This window comes from Lonchura striata, chromosome 22 (assembly GCF_046129695.1).
Source record: "Lonchura striata isolate bLonStr1 chromosome 22, bLonStr1.mat, whole genome shotgun sequence".
NCBI classification, from domain to species: Eukaryota; Metazoa; Chordata; class Aves; order Passeriformes; family Estrildidae; genus Lonchura; species Lonchura striata.
In genome coordinates, this window is record NC_134624.1 from 6,915,061 (window position 1) to 6,932,045 (window position 16,985).

Sequence of the window (16,985 nt, forward strand, 5' to 3'; positions counted from 1 at the left end):
CCAGGGCTCTGCGCTGCTGCCTCTCTCCAGATGCGGCATTTTCAGCGAAAATCTGCCCCGGGTTTTGCTAAATAAGCAAACGGCGTCAGGAAACCAAAGCGTGCGGAAATTCAGCCGCTGCCTGCGCCGCCCTGCCCGGCTCCGGCCGCCCGAGATGCGCAGCAGGCTGCTGATGAAAAATGCAGGATGTTGGCTGGTGTTTTTCACTAGAAACCTCCTGGGCTCGCTCTGCTGCAGCCCAAGAGCTGACACGGAGAGAAAACCGGCGGTAAATCGGGTGCTTATCGCTGCCTCGAAACGTGAGCGCAGAGCTATTCGTTTAAAAACAGCCACCGCCCAAACGACTCCAGGCAGACGCGTTTGAAAATTTCACTTTATTTCTCTGTCTGTTATAAAAGCAGGGTTTTGTATTTTACATCTCTGTAAGTGTCCAGACTCGGTACATCTTGGTTTTGTTTTCACAGTATCTCTGCAAGACCAAGGACGGTTCTTATTGCTGCGCCGGGAGCCAGGGCAGGAGGGACGCGGTGCCTCGCCTTCCCCCCGGGCTGGACCCAGCCTGGCGCCGGCTCGACAGGTCTCTACCCCTCCCCAAGGCTGCCGAGGGTCTGTCCTGACTCCCCGAGGGGCTGCCCCTCTTCTCCCACGCTCATCTCGGTGTCAAGGGTGGGGAAGGAGAACCGCGAGGTCCGCCACCGCTCGGCGCCTCGGCCGCGCTCAGCAGCCCCTGGGTGCAGGTGAGGGTCTGGGCCAGGCTGTTCCTCACCCTGGACCACGACCGGGCTGTGACAGGGATGGCCAGGCTGCAATCTGAGCCCCTGTGGGGATTTGGGTCTATAAAGAGCTGAGAGCATCACTGATGGGAAGGGTGAGGCAGAGACACGCTCACGTTCACCCGTGTATCCCGTGCCGGTGCCCCAACGCCTTCCCAGTGTATCCTTTGTGTATTCCTGGTTCTGCAAAAAGCTGCCAGAGAAGGAGCTTGATTCACCTCTGCTCATTTGCCACTCTGCCCTGGGTCCCCAGACATTTAAGTCCCCACTGGAACCCTGTCAATCAACCCCTGTTCTGACCACATGGCCATTAACCAGCCTTAGCAACGGCGGTGTCTTAGAGCCCCTGCTCCTTCCAGCCATCCTTCCTGTTATGGACAATCTGTCCCCATCAGTTTGGTAATGAAGCAGCATTGGAAAAGCATCACTTTTAATCACAACGCATGAGATCTCCACAGAGGCAGCATCACTCTCTCTGCTGTGTCTGGTGATGCAGATGGAGGTGAAGGGGCACGTTTCGACCTAGGCACGGGATAAAGGCATTCTTTGGGAAGGGAGAAGTCCATGCAAAGCCGACCCCAACGTGAAATTTGAATTTTGTATTTACTGCTTAGCTGGGTCCGTTCAGTGCAACAGGACAAATTAGCCAGGAGGTTACTATCAAATTGCATGGATGTATCCAGTCCACCAGGTAAAGGGAATAGGAGGAACCAGATTTACTTAATGCATTGGGAGACTAAGTCCAACACAAAGCTAAGTGGAAAAGGACATAGGTGTTCCCTGAATGTGTTTTTTTGGTGACTGAGAAGAAATCTTTCCTTGGAATTTCTTTGTGCAGCTAATTAAGACAACTGGGTCCGATTCCTTCGACCCAGGCTGACATCAGTGAGAACTGTAAGTACTCAGCACCTGGAGACAAAGTGAATACCAGACACAAATCCCCCTTCTGCTCCCACCCATGGGACTCAGCAGCAGCCAAGAAGTGTGAGAGCACGATCAGCTATTCACCCACAGCTCACAGTTTGTCCTCTTCTGCATGTATTGCCTCAGAGAAAATACAGACAAGTCCCAAAGGGCTGTGCCAGTGGAGCTATAGTTGGATTTGAATCCAGGTAAGAAAATGGAGTTTAATATAGAGAGTGACTGTGCAAGTCCAAGTCTCCTTAGCTTCATCCTTTATAGTCCCAAAGCCGAGATTTAGGCACCCTTTGGCTTGTGGATTTGGGTTTGATCCAGTCCAGTCGTTTGCAAGCCAGACTTCCCACCTCGGAGCTCTGCCCATGGGAAGGAGCAGCTCCATGGCTGAGCATCTCTGGAAGCCAGTGGATGGAGAAAGGTGGGCTCCCCTGGAGACAGGGGAATGCCTGCAGAGCCCCAGGATCCTTGTTTGCTGGTTTGAGGCTGTCTTGGTGGGGGACACAACTTCTGGGCGTGCACTCCCCAGGCAGGGGTTGGTGTTGAACCTGCTGCCAAAGGAGGTGGTGTGGCTGTGGAGAAGTGAGGAAGGAGAATTTCTTGCTGGTAACGTCCTGTGTGGAAGATGGGGATAGGAATAGCAGCTAATTGGTGCCTCTCCGAGGGGAGAGCCTTTGAGCAGCGTGTGTGGGGTTGTGAGACCTGTTCAGACCAGCTCAGCAGGGCCAGGCTTGTACCTGGCATGCAGAACTCTCCTTAGTCCCAGCTCTTGAGGCAAGTTGTTAATAGGAGGAAGAAATATTTTCTGGGGGAAGGAGCTGCAGAGGGAAGTGATCTGCCTCGGGCCATGTGCTGGAGCAGGGCAGATCCTCCACTCCCCATCCTGTGCCCTGGCCTCCAGATGCCACCTCTACCACAGAATTTCCTCTGCCTTCAAACCCGTGCCTCCCATTCAAAAGGCTCTTCTGCTTCATCCTCCTCTGCAGAAGAGCATCTGGTTATCTCAGCAGCCATCTGGTCCTTATTAAAACCTACAGGTTTCCCTTCCTCCTCCAAATGCTCCTTCCTCACTGAGGATCCACACCCAGGGCTCAGGTGTTGCCCTGCCTGCACCTTCTCGTGCATTACCCTTTGCTACAGTGGATGTTTGTGCCGTGGCAGACAGGGACAGTGTCATGTCCTGCCTGTGCCTCCTTCCTGACAGTCAGGTCGATCGTGAGGTCATTGGGAAGAAAATGATCTATGGATCCCAGCGTGATTCCTTACCACAGCAGGAAGAGTTTTCCTCAGCTGTTGCTGTTTTTGCCGGGAGTGGGTCCCTGTTCTTTTCAGACGTGGCTGCTCCTGAACTACAGATCTTGCTGGGTGGGTAAGATCTGTCCTCGCTGTCACCTGGGTGTCTCCAGTGGCTTCAGAAGGATCCTTTTGTCACCCTGCTCTGTACAGCACCGTCACTGGGGCCTCACGGCAAGCGGGACCACAGAGCTTCCCCCCACAGCAGCAGGAGCACGAGCCCTTGGCTCTTACCCACGAGAAGGTGAGGCTGTGGGCTGGCTGGGAAAACATCTGTGTGTCCTAAAGACAAACCCACTGGGACATCCCCCCCTTGATTGGTGTTTACTCCCAGGGCCACAATTCCAGCGGTGAGGTTATTCCCTAATAAACTGCTAACGGGAGGCTGAGATCACCACGGGTGAGCAGCACGAGGAGCTTCCAACCCCTCCTGGGAGCTCCCCTACAGCAGGGTTGTTATTTGCATTGCTTTGAAACTGAGATTGTTTCCGTGCTTCCTTGTTCCAGCTTTTAAAAAGAGGAAGATTTTCTTCTTCCGATTTTATGCCCTTTTCATCCATCAGCCCATGCCACGCTGAGAATCTATTCCTTGTTCCAAAACTTTTTCTCCAGAATTCTGTAGAAAGGACATTCTGCCTGGTGGTGGTTTTGTTGGTTTTGTTTTTTTTTTTTTTTTCAAACATAGCTTTAAGGCAAAAGTTTGGCAATGCAAAGCAAAGTCTACATAAGGCCGCATGACTTGGATTTGCAACTCAGAACCTTACAGCTTAAAAAAAAATACCTTATCTTAAATAGTCAACTTTTTGCTCCAGGAACTTGTTTCATTCTCAAACAAAAAGAAAAAAAAAATATTCTTAAAATCCCAAATAAAATGTTCTTATTGTTCTGGGCAGTTCTGGACAAGCTAATGAGACTAAAGTTCAAACGGGAACTAAAGTAGGGAAGAAAATAAAAAGCTCTAGGGTAGACATCAGTGTTAGTTTCTTCCCTTAGGAATCCAGTGATGAGACAGACCCAGTCCAAGGTCTCCTCTTTAGCTTTAGCACAGTGAAATCCGTCCCAATGGGAGAAGGTAGAATGGTTGCATTTGTTGAATGAATAAAAAGTGCATTTTGATTTCGCTCAGATTATACGTGTGTATCCTAATACCTAAGTGATTGTTTTGCTTCGGGTTTCGTTGTCTCCCTTTCGTGCCGGGACGCCGGGCGTGTATTATCGATGTTTTGGGGGTATCACCACGAGTGGTGCTCCATCCTTTGGCCTCCACATGAGTACCTGAGCATCATTGGCATTGGGTTTGACAAGGGCACTGGGTGGTATTGGCTCATTCTTGCTGAGGACCTGGGGCTGCTCTTGAGCAGAGGGCTCCTGCAGCTTGGCACGCTGCCCCAGGGGCCTGCTGGGGTTCACCTCGATGCCCAGCCTCATGCGCCATTTGATAGTCTGCAAGGTCACCATCTCGTTGGTGGCCGTGTTGGTTGCCACCAGCCAGGTGGTGAAGCTCTGATCCCGGTGGATGCTCGTCAGCTTGGCCACGTTGCTGTCGCTGACGGGCACCGCCCACGTCACGCTCGGGTAGAAGTTGTCGTTCATGCTGATGTTGAACTTGGACTCCTTCTTGGTGGGACCCACGATGGTGCAGGTTTCTGTGGTGTTCCCATACCAGGGATAGTTCACTCCATCTGAGTCACTGATGGCCTGGATTTTACCGTCCAGTAGATCTGGAAGCTCCCAACTTGACCTGCCATAATCGATAGCAAATTATGGATAATGAATTAATTAATTAATTTAGAAACATGCTGGACTTTGGAAAGGAGAGGGAAGAGCTGTGGATGCATTCCCTCTCCAGCTTTTACTGGAATTTGTGCCCTTTGTGCCATCCTGCCATTAAAAGCAGGATGCTTCTCATCAGGCCTGCTCTCAATCCGCTCATCCCCTGAATTTCTCTGTGGATGAGCCACTGTCCCTCCCCGCTGTGTGCCTGGCGCTGGAAGTGTAACCCATCCTCCTGCAGCCCTTGGAAGGAGGCAGCTCGAGGGCTGCACTCCAGGCTCTGGCCTGGGGATGGTGTTACAGTCATCAGAGAGCTCGAGCTGTTTGTAAAACTGCCCGCGCTGCTCACCTGCGGGAGGGACAGAAAGATCACTGTTCCAAGCAGGAATATAAACTAAAACAGTCCCCTGCCACCTTGTACTGCTGATGCACAACTTGCAGTGGGCTTTTTCATTAACTTCCAATTTAATTTTTACTATTAGATTTGCCAATAGAAGGAAACTGCTGTAAATGTCTCAGAAGAAGGGTTGGATGTTTGCTCTGAGACGGCACAACCACAGATCACTTGCTCAGTGCACAGCAGCTGTTTTAAGGACAGTCTTTTAAAAACCAGGCTGGCAGAGGTGCCTCTCATTTACCTTCTCCCTCTTGGTCATGAATCAGCACTCCTCACCAGCCAGGGATGATGTCCCAGCCATTGAGGTGGCAGAAGGGTGGCAGCAGCAGTGGCATTTGTACCTGACCCCTCCACAGGACTGGCTGTGCTCCAGTCCCCCGAGCCTTGTGGCTCCCTGCTGCAGGCTGGGACACGATTTATCTTGGAGAGACACAGAGGGGACGCCCTGAGGCTCGTCAGGGTCAGGGTGACTGTCCAAGCCTTTCATAAGTCTGGTGCTGCAGCTTAAAATAGCCCCTTGATTGCAGAGGAGGCTGTGGCTGGGGGTGCTGGTCGGCCTGGCTGGCTCTTACACAGCTCTGCATGAGCTGCTCTGGCCAGGGCTGATGTGACAGCCTCATAAGGCTGTTTTGACTGTTAATTAGTTAATGACCGTGAAGTGCCTCCATGTTTGTACCCACTGGATCGTTCAGCACTTAGCTGTGTCTGGCTCTGGCTAGAGGATACCATGGGGGATTTAAAGGTCTCATTTATCTTTTCTTCATGTGAGCAGGGGGTCCTGGCAAACACCTCCCCAGCGGGAGAGGAAGTGTGAGACAGGACGTGGGGTGCCCTGGGGGTGCAGGGATGCCGGGAGCAGCAGGAGCAGGGGATGCTGTGAGCAGCAGGACCGGGGCATGCAGGGATGCTCCGAGCCGCAGGACCAGGGGTTATGCAAGCACAACATCTCCCTGCACAGATTCCCAGGCTGCTGTCAGCTACAGCACCGAGGCTGCAGCAATCCCTTCCTCCCGAGCTCATCGCCAGCAGGCAGAGGGAGTCCTTTCCCTGGAAGAAAATTTTTAGTGAAGGCAGCCAAAAGGAGATCCCTGAGCAGTCCTGCCAGGACCCTTGTGCACTGCAGAGATGTTGATATGCTCTGCTCTGCAAACCGGAGTCATCCTGGCTCACCACCCCTCGTGCCCTTCAGGCAGAGCTGAGCAGGGGAAGGCTCTGGGAAGGCTCAGGAAAGGCTCTGGGAAGGCTCTGGGGATGCTGGGTGACCCAGCCCTCACCGATGGATGAGTGGAGGTCCTGCTCTGCAGCCCCCACCCCTCCCGAAACCCCATCTGGGGGCTCTTCTCTCCCTTTCAGCCGCTGGTTTAGGATTACTTTCCATTCAGACAGTGGCTGGTACTCAGCTTGGCTGTCACCCAGAGCTGAGATGTGACAGAGGTTGACTCTGAGGTGACAGGCGTGGTGCAGCCACAGCATCTCTGCAGGTACCGAGGTGCCAAAGCAGGAGCTGAGATGTCACAGAGGGTGATAACCCCCCTGGGCTGCTCCAGCCTACTCAGATCAGAGCTGCTGGGTGAATGGCAGGAGAACGTGGCAGAGTATGCTCAGAAAATGCAGGTCCTCTAACACCTGCTTGTCCCTATCTTCACTCCCAGTGCCCCAGGTCAGGAAGGAATTGCAGGAGCATCTCGGGATTTACCCAGGATTTAAACAAGAGCACAGAGGTGGAGCTGTGTCAGGGCCTGAGCAGGATGGTGCCTGCAGAGCCTGCAGCATCCCAGGACAAAGCTGAGCGTGGCTGGGCTCAGGGTGGCCCAGGAGGGCACCCAGCTCGAGGAAAGGTGTGGGCAGGAATGGGGAAGGAGAAACCAGCCTGTGTTTCTTCACAGAGCACGTTGTGCCTAATTCTAGCCAGTGTGGTTAACCCCAGGGTTTCAAAACCATCATGCTTCATCTGCTCAGCTTGGAACAAGCAGAAAAACGAGGCCTCATGATGATCCCATGACTGGAGCAGAGCAGAGGCTGCACAGTGGCTGCTGCATGTGGTTGCCCCTCGCCTGATGCTCCAGCAAAGCCTCTGTGCCAGCCAGGCTGGCAGCCTCTGCTTGCAGAGCGTGTCCATGTTAAATAATATGCCAACAACTGGATGATTTTGGAAAGAATGCTGTGGAATTATCTTTGGCTGCATCAGCATCTTTCTCTGGTAGTGTCGAGCCAAGGAGACACCAGAAAGTGCCCAGTAAACACTTTGCTGACAATAGCAGGAAGGAGGCATGAAAAGAAACCAAGCTATCTGGTTTCATGGGTTCACTGATCAGCTCCAAGATCAGTAGGTTTTGCCTTATAACACTGACAAGCCTGTTTCTGCCTCTTCTGAAACCTTCAGAGCCAATGTGGGCATCACCAAAGCCTGGAGCTGCCAAGAAAACTCTCTTAACAAATGTCTTCTTGCTACCAGAAGGAACTTTGAGCTATTTCTTGTGGTAGAAGCGGAGCCCTGCTGCTGACAGCAAGCAGCTTTATGTAGGTTTTAGCTTCCCAGTTCTCATTCAGACACTTTTTTCCCTATTCTGTCACACAGAACGAATCCCCCAGCTCATCCTGAGCTCCCAGATGTCAGAGCCACAGCACCCACCAGGGGAGTGACAGCAAACCCAGCACAGCAGCCTCCAGCCCTGGGCATCCAGCAGTGTGGGAACATCCAGGTAACCTTTCCAGACAGGCACCAGGCACTATTGCATCCTCAGCTCTAATTGCTTAAAGCCAGCTCCTAATTAGTCACAGGCCAGATGGACTTGCACAACCTTCTGCTTTCCCACACCTTCCCCTCCAAGCTCCCTAACTAAGAGCAGCCCCTCTGGGACACAGCCCCTGCTTGGTGCAGGGAGCAGGGCCATGTGTGGGTGTAGAGAAACTGTCTCAGGCATTTCCATCCCTGCTCCTGCCTCCCTCCACCAATGGCCTGCACTGGGGACTCACTGGGAGAAAGAAAACCTGATAGCCAGAGCTGCTTAATTTTAAATTCTCCTTTACAGTGCCTCTCTCACCTACTCCAGCACGTCAGGCAAGTCAAGGCAGGGTTAGAGTGAAGGACAGGAAGGAAATTTAAGATGCTGTTCCCCAGCTGACAGGGCTGTGCTGTTGTGGTCCCTCTTCCTCCCACCCTCCAGCTGTGTGTTCCTGCCTCATGTCTTGAACCAGCAGCAGTGTTGGATGGCTGGGTCAGGAAACAGAGCTTGCACAAAACTGGCATTAGGAAAAAGGGAACAATTTCTGCTGGTTTAGGGGAGCAGACTCAAGTCCAAGTGGACAACCCATGTAACTGGGCTAAGGTGGGTGCTCACAGCACAAGTGGGATCCAGGGCCACTGCAGGGCAGCAAAGCCTTTTCCTCTAAATCCCTGGAGGGGTAAATTCCCTCAGCGAACTGACCTCCCTTCACTTTCTTTGGAAAAGATAGCCTTGTGGTTTTTTTGATTGTGTCCTCCCTCCTGAGGACTGGGGGTTTATTCTCTTGACAATTTGAGTTCATTATGTCCCTGCTGCAGGGCATGGAAGATTTAATCTCACCAGGGAGAGATGCCTGGGAAGATGAAGTGATGATGTAAGGATGCAAGTGCCCCATCAGGTCTTCCAGGGAGAGAAACATCCACAGGAAAACTTCTCCAGATTCTTGGCTGATCATATTCCAACTCCAATTTATTTATCTCTCTCTTTTGCATATCTCCATCTGCACAGCTTCTTGCACATCTCCATGGAGATGAAGGAGGCTGGATAATGCCATTCCAGCATGGCCCAGCCACTGAGAGGTTCCACCAGGTGCAGAAACCAGCATCCACCCCAGGAGATGCCAGCAGGGACCTGGTCCAGCTGCTCCTGCACAAGTCACAGCTCTGGCCTGATCCTGATGCTTCCCTCTGCACAGCAGCATCCTTCCCTAAGGACAAGGGTAAAATCCTGCATGGGAGGAACAGCAATACCAGCCATGGGGTGCACAGGAGTTTGCCCCAGCCCTGCACAGAGAGGGGTCAGAGAGCACATCCACATCCTCATGCTGGTGGTTTTTATGCTCCCTGCAGCATCTACTGACTCACACGTAAAGTAATGCCAGCACTTATGTGTTAGCTGAGCTCTAATTCTCTCCCTTTAAATTTAAAAATGCTGCATTTAGCCCCCAAATTGTCAGTGCCACTTTAAACGTGCGTGTCTAAATTATCCCCTCTGTAGCTCCCATCCCTATAGCAGCATTATGCACAGCTCCATCTGCTCCAGTATTTCTCAGCTGTTTCCATCCTCAATGTAATGGCCAGCTTATGCACAGATAACAACTTCCCAGCAGAGAAGTGAAAAATTAATCCAAAGCCTGCTGTAAGTATTGGTGCTTCAGTTGGATGACTGATTTTTGATTATTTGGGGGTTTTTCTTTGCTGGTTACCACAGGGGTTAAAAACATGGATGTGGTAGCAGCCTCTCCCTACCACGGAAAGTTTGGACTCTGTTGGCATCAATCGATGCAGCTCTGTGGAGGTCAGTGGGATTACATCGAGTTGCACCAGCTAAAGCCTTGGCCCATCCTTTCTCTTAGGTTTGTGTCCTCTCTCTCTCTCTCTCTCTCTGTAATGGTCTTCCAAGCCCGTGTTTCAATGGCATTGAAGAGCCTTTCCTCCTAAATGCCTTTATTTATAGCCTTCAGATGGCAATGGGTCTATAGAAAGAGAGTACAGGAACAGACCAATTCCTGCCTGTGTTTGGATAACTTTTTTTTTTTTTTTTTGGTATCAGTTAAATGTCAATGAACCTCATAGGAGGAAAAAAAATCTTTGTTTGCATGATTTTCTATCTAAAAGCTCTCATACATAGCTGCAGTGTTGAATTCTACCAGTTTACAGCAGCAGCTACTACTCCTTTTTTTGTTTGTTTGTTTGGTTGGGTTTTTTTGTCCCAAAACATTCCAGCAAGGGCAGGCTGTACCAAATCCTCATTTGGGCAACTCAGGTGCAGGGAAATAAAAGGCCATGCTGAGGTTTGCAGCCTAGAGCAGCACTGGCAGCATCACTCTGTGCCCAGTCCCCTCTATTTCAATGCATCTGAGCTGTATTTACATGAAGTGGACTTTTCTATTTTCCTTTGCAGCTGGTCGCTAAAGACAGGATTCCTAAATGAGCCTGAGAATTACACATGCAAATCCCAAAGGCCTACAATTGGGAACATCTGAGCAACAAATTGTCCTTGCTAAAGATGCTGTTGGAGCCAAGAAAGCCTACAGATTTCAGGCCTGCTGTAAATACTTTTAAAATCAAGATCAGCCTGTCTGCACTGCCGCTGTTTGCCGGGTGCCAGTTCAGCTCTCAGGAAAGTTTCTGCTTGAGCAGAGAGGGGACACGGGGACAGCAGAGGGGCAGCCTGTCACCTCGGGCTGCTCCTGCTGTGCCCTTCCCTCTGCATCTCGCAGGCTGTCGCTGCGATGCCGGGATGCTGAGGCCGTGTGCTCGGAGGCAGCGGGGAGGGAAGGAGGGCCGGGCTGTGCAGGCAGATGTTCAGGCTGTCAGGAGGACGCTGCATTAAGTCACTCCTGCTCTCCAGCCAGCCCTGTCCCCCTCCTCCCTCAGCACTCCTCATTCAGGGATGCTTTAAGCTGCCCAGACTGACCCTCAGGGGCTGAGCCAGCATCTCCCTGGCTCGGGGCACTTGGGATGAGCAGGGAGAGGATTCTCAGACCTGACCTTCCCGTCCTTCCTCCCTCGCCCCCAGAGACTGAGCAGCATCAGCAGCTCCAGCCACTGGCCCCGTGGCTGGACAGACACGTTTGTGCAGCACCAGGAGGCTGCACCTGCGCTGCCCAGCACCCTGAGTTGCAGAATTGCTGTTCTGTGCAGGCTTTTGGGGATCAGGTGCTGGGGCTGATGTAGCTGTGGGCCAAAGCCTGCAACGTCTGGAGAACAAGCTGGTGAGGGACTGGGGAGAGATGACTTTTCTTGGCAGGGAGGTGACATTCTGATTTCACTCATTCCTGTCTCACTATGACTTTCTGACCAGTAACACGAGGATTCTTGGTGGCCAAACAGCCCCTGGATTCCTCCCACCTCACATATATACCCATATATTATTCCCTTTCACATTACCCATAAAGGAGGGTGACGTGAAATTCGCACCCTGCTCCGAGGTGATGCAGGTGGTTTAACTACCAAGGGGTTAAATCCAGCTTGTGCTTTCCCGTGGGCTGCCTGCTACTGTGGGCAAAGCAAGCAGGATTCCTCCTGTGACGTTCAATGTGCTCCCAAAGCTGGTGGGCTACCGAGCTGCCAGCCACGGCTCACTGCAGCAGCAGCAGCAGCAGCAGCAGCAGCAGCAGCAGCAGCAGCAGCAGCAGCAGCAGAGCACACCAGGGACGGCTCCGTGCCACAAGTGTCAGCCCTCAGTTCTCCCCGGGGCTCCTCAATGTGCAGTTTTGGGATGGGGAGGGATGCAGGCAAGAGGAGCTGGAGGTCAGGAGAACCCCTGATGTCAAACACGTATCAAAGCAGGGTTCCTGTTGTGGCAGGGCTGCTCCCAGGGTTTCAGGGTCTCCTATGCAGCCCAAAAGCTGTTGTGGAATAGCGTTGCTTTTGGGTTCCTACCAGAACAAGTGGGGTTTGGTTGGGGCTTGGGCAAATTCCCACTTGAAGAGAAGAACACCCACTGCTTTGAAAGGGCTCTCCTGTATTTTAAACACACGGGAAAGTCCTGTTAAGTTTCAGAGGGGCTGGGTTTTGAAACATGGATTATAATTTTTGGCTTAATCCACTATTTCCCAACCAGGCCACGTTCCTCCCGCTCCCTCTTCCCGCTAGGCAAACGCACCCGCACGCGCTCTGGGAAATACTTACATTCCCTGGTCCCCGTAGTGATTGTAAAATTCCATGTGGCTGCAAGCCTGGATCCAGCCCACGATCCAGGTCTCCTTCTTGGGAAGAGGGGGCACCAACACCTGGGCAGAGGCTCGGAAGTGAGGGGTCCGGTAGCGCAGGACCACGCTGGAGGACTCGTCAATGCTGGTGGGAATGGGATCAATGGAGGCTTTGACTTCAATCACTGAAATGCTTTCCCGGAAAACTTTGGATTTGCAGCTAATACTCTGAATACAGCCCATGGCATACCCCGAGTACAGTCTGACGCAGCTCCTAGGGTACTCCAGCAATCCTGGGGAATATTAGGCATTGAAATTATCTGGTGCTAGATCAATTACAGATCTTCTTGGTTTGTAATTTCAAAACTGATATCCATAGGATAGAAAATTCATCACGTAAAGCCTTAATTCGAGTATCTGTCTTACAAGTACTGCTTCTATTTTTGAGGTTAGCTGCGCTTCAGAAGCAAAAGGGCCTTTAAAATTTTTTCCCCTTTTAATGACCCATTAAATCTCTTGCTCAAACAGTCTTTGGGTTAAAAAAAAGTCTCTTGAGTTCAATAAATAAAGGTGGTGCTCTCAGCTGATATATTTAGTCCTTCCTTTGCTCAGATGCAGTCTGTCATTCACCATCAAACATAGGACTAGCCGGTATTTCCCTTTATTCTTTGGATGAAAAGCAGAATGTTGATAGACACATCTATATAAATAATGAAATAGTTTTTAGCCCCAGCTTGTCACAACCGGTGTGGATTTCCACTTCCTGACTTGCAGTTGTTCATAACTTCCTTTCGCACAAAATTACAATAATAACAGAAAGAAACGACGGCTGGAAAATGCAAAAAGTCGCCAAATCTCCGATTCTGGAGGCTCCTCCGCCAGCGACGCCTGGGCTTTGGGGATTATATATATTTTTTTTTTCTTCTCCTTAGAAATAGCCGGACGAGAGGGAAGCGGCCGCGGTGCCGGTGGGGCCGGCGGCTCCGGGAGCGCAGCGGGGCAGGCGGCGATGGAGCCTCCCCCGCCCGCCGGGGCCGCGCCGCTCCGCGCCCGCTCAGCGCCGCGGAACCGCCGCCCGTGACATCCCCCGCCACGCACCGGCCCGGGGGGCGCCGGCCCCGCCGCTCCCTTCCTCCTCCTCCTCCTCCTCCTCCTCCTCCTCCTCCTCCTCCTCCTCGGCGAGCGGCTCTCCGCAGGGGTGTCCGACCTTCCTCCTCTTCCTCCTCCTGCTGCTGCTGCTGCCGCCGCCGCTCCCGGGCTCGCCGGCTGCGGCTCAGCCGGCGGGGCTCATGGGCGGGCGGCGGGGCTGCCCCGCACACGCGTGGGCCCCGCAGGGCGTCCCAGCATCCCGGGGAGCCGCGCCGAGCCCCGGCCGCGCCGCCGAGCCGCGGCTCCTGCGCTGCGGGGGCGAGCAGCGGCGCGGGGCGGGGGGGAGGCTCCTTCTCTCGCTGGGTGGTTTTTTTGGGGTTGTTTTTTTTTTTCCCCCCTTCTCCTCTTTGCTGGCTGCCCGGGGAGGTGAGCGGAGCAGGATCGGTGCCTCCGCCTCCCGGCTGCCGCAGGCTTCCTCTCCCGCAATACATTCACGCACCCGGGGACGGCGCCGGCCCCGGGGCTCAGCCTCGCCGGGGGTTGCGGGGGGGCTCCCGCGGCATCAAAAAGGCAACGGGGTCAAACTTTGCGGGAACTCGCTCGCAGCCCCTCGCTGCCCCCGGGCGTGCCGCCGGCTGCCCGGGCAGGGAGCGCCGCATGCCCGCGGCTCCGGCGGCCCCGGCTGCGGCTCCGGGCCCCCCCGCCGCCCTGTCCTCCCTCCTTCCCCCAGTCCCATCCCTCCCCCTGCATTTCGCTTTTAAACTGCAGCTGTTGAAGCTAAACCTCCTTTGCAAAAAAAAAAAAACAAAAAAACCCAGCATTTCCTCCCACATGTCCGTGAATTGTGGGTAATGTAGTTTTTTTTTTATTTTAGAAACACCTTCCCCCCCACCCCCCTTTATTATTATTATTATTATTATTATTATTATTATTATTATTATTATTATTATTATCTTTTAATTTCACTGCAATGTGCTTTTTCTTGGGTTTTCGGATTAAGATTTTTCTCTCCCGGTTGGAGCGTGCTGGGTCGATTTGGTACCAACCAAAGGGCACCAGAGGGGAAGATTTCCCTGTTTGCAGAACCTGTAGCCCTAGGTTGGACGGACTGTGATTCCAGCAAGGAATAATGTAAAGCTCTCCGTAGCAGCAGTGGGACTTGGGAGCAGCTGGAACAGGGAGTGAGAAATGTCTGAGGCAGCAGTGGATTGCAGGAAAGTTGTAAACTTCTATTACAGGCAGTTTTAGGGGTAATGTTGCCAGCTGGTGCTGCTGGCCATCAGCTGGCTGAGGATCTGAGCACCAGGGGAGGTGAAATTTTTGGCGTTTCAGCAATAGCTGATGGACATCAGCTCATCAGCTGAGTGAGTGTCACTTGTTTCTAAATAGGAAACCTGAGGAAACGAGGTAAAAATCTTATTGCTGGTGCTGCTTGTGGTGTGGCACAGCAGCACAGAGCTGCTGTAAATGTATTTTAGTCCTTCGCACCCTGCACTCTCAGCAGGCTGGATTAGCCCTTAGCAGGCAGGAGAGACCTGAGCTACCAGGTGATCCTAACAAGCAAAGGTCACAGGACGAGGGGAGGCAGATTTGCTCATTTCCACTCACAGCAAGTGGAAAAAACACAGTTTATTGTCATGTTTTTCCTCCTCATGTGTGTCTCGAAGCATTGAGGAATATTTATTTTAAACTTCCCAGTTGCTGTGAGAGGCACAATTTAGTCACTAGTCCTGTGACAGAAACACTAAGAACCTGCTCAAGTTACAAGCCACTTACTATCATGTAGTACCAGGAAGAATGAAATTAGCATCTTCCGAATGAAATATCCAGCAGCCTCCAGAAGGTGCTGAAATCCTTTGACATTTCCAAGACTCTTTCACACTTTTCAAACAAGCTTGTCACAGTTTCCCAGAGCATCATGAGTCTGGTGAAACTGCATATTCTGCGACTCTAGTTTCACTGAAGCTTCAGCCAGGTCTTGCTTCAACTTGGCTGTCTCTGGTGCTCTGGTCAACTAGGAAATTGCATTATCTCGTTCTAATTAAATCAGCTCTTCAGCTGGAGTTTTTGTTGGGTTTTGGTCGTGCCTGTCTCTGTCACGCCGCTGTGAGTGATTAAGGCATTAGCACATCCCACCCAGTTATTATATTTATATTTATATTTATATTTATATTTATATTTATATTTATATTTATATTTATATTTATATTTATATTTATATTTATATTTATATTTTTGTCCCTAGAAGGATCCCGTGCAGGGTTTGCTGGCTGCACTTTGGCTACAAGCGCTGCTTCTTTGGCCAGCTGCCGGCAGAGGTTGGGAGGCAGAGAGAGGGGATGGCGCTGTCGCTCCTGTCCCACCCGCATCCCAGCGAGGTTTGCCTGGCCCCGCGGCTGTGCGGGGAATTGTGGCCGGCAGCCCCGGGGCGAGCAGCGCTGCAGGGCTGGGCACAGCCCGGGCTGGGCACGGGGGGCATGCCGGGTTTGTCTGTCTGGCTGTCTGTCTGTCTGTCTGTCTGGGCGTTCTCCCAGGTGCTGGATGAGCCCTGCGGATCGTGTGTCAGGACTGGAATAGCCCCGCCGGAGCAGGGAGCCTGTCTACAGGGATATTTATAAACGCCTGGGTTCGGTTTGCAGGATGGGGCTTGTCGTGGCCTCAGTGGGATCAGGGATTTTTCCCTTCCAAGCTCAGTTTCTCCAGCTGGGACTGTCAGTGACAGCTCACCCTGCTGCAGGAGAGACCAGGCAGTTTTCCTTTCCCACTCCACCACTGACACGGGTTTTGCTGGCCCTGCATCCACCCCACGCTGCCCTTTCTCCTCCAATCCCTTCCTGCTCAGGACTGGGGCTGGAGTGCAAGGCTGGAGTCTCATGGGGAGGCTGAGGCAGAGAAATTCCCTCATATCAGCATCAGCAGAAGAGACAGGCACCAGATTAAATTCACTCCCAGGGCTTTCAAGGTATTTTTTAACCCCTGACAGCTCCTGAGGAACACGTTCTGTTGCAGCTCAGCATCCCCAGCACCAGACTGGGCAGGAGTCTCGCTGTTTCTGCAGGGTCCTGGCCACCAGTGCCTTTATCCCTCTGCCCACTGATATTTGCAGAGCCCCACATTTGCAGTGAGTGGGAAAATCCAGGAGGCCAGGCACTGGGAGGTGATGGTTACAGCCAGGTGGAAGCAGTGCTGATGGTTCTCTGCCTGGCCCATGTCAGGTAGGCTGAGATTTCCCACATGCTGGGCAGTGGGGTGAGGGCAGGCAGGTAGGGATGGGCTGCTGGCTGCCCTGGTAGTGGCAGCACAGCCAGGGATCAGGCAGGAGCTGCTGGGTGTTGGTGATGTGACAACTCCTCTGTGATTTAAGGGCAGCCACAGCCCCACGTGGTACCTGAGCCAGGACAGGTTGTGTTTTATGGGCTGGGTAAGGATGCCTGAGGAGGGAACAAGCTCTTCTTCCCACTGGGATCACAGAATCACATGGTTTGGGTTGGAAGGGACCTTTAAAGGTCATTTAGTCCAACCCCCCAGCCATTGGCAGAGACACCTTCCACTATCCCAGGCTGCTCCTAGCCCTGTCCAACTTTGTCCTTGAAAACTTCCAGGGATGGGGCAGCCACAGCTTCTTTGGGAACCTGTGCCAGGGCCTCAGCAGCCTCATTGTACAAAATATCTTCCCAATATTCCCTCTAACCGTGCTCTCTGTCAGTGTGAAGCCAGTCCTGTCACTCCATCTCCAGCTCTCCTGGAGCCCCTTTAGGCACTGGAAGGAGCAATAAGGTCTCCCTGGAGCCTTCTCTCCTCCAGGCTGAACACCCCCAGCTCTCCCAGCCTGGCTTCAGAGCAGAGCAGCTTCAGCCCCTGGA

General features: G+C 52.6%; 1 protein-coding gene across 1 annotated transcript; it reads right to left on the bottom strand.

Moving 5' to 3' along the window:
* Positions 1-4,084: 4,084 nt before the first annotated feature.
* On the bottom strand, positions 4,085-12,586 carry FAM78A (family with sequence similarity 78 member A). Its single transcript, XM_021543511.2, has 2 exons — positions 12,014-12,586; positions 4,085-4,722 (listed from the first exon to the last, which is right to left on the bottom strand). The coding sequence occupies exons 1-2, from the start codon at positions 12,274-12,276 to the stop codon at positions 4,194-4,196; spliced, it is 792 nt and encodes a 263-aa protein (XP_021399186.1). The 5' UTR covers positions 12,277-12,586; the 3' UTR covers positions 4,085-4,193.
* Between the last annotated feature and the right edge of the window lie 4,399 nt (positions 12,587-16,985).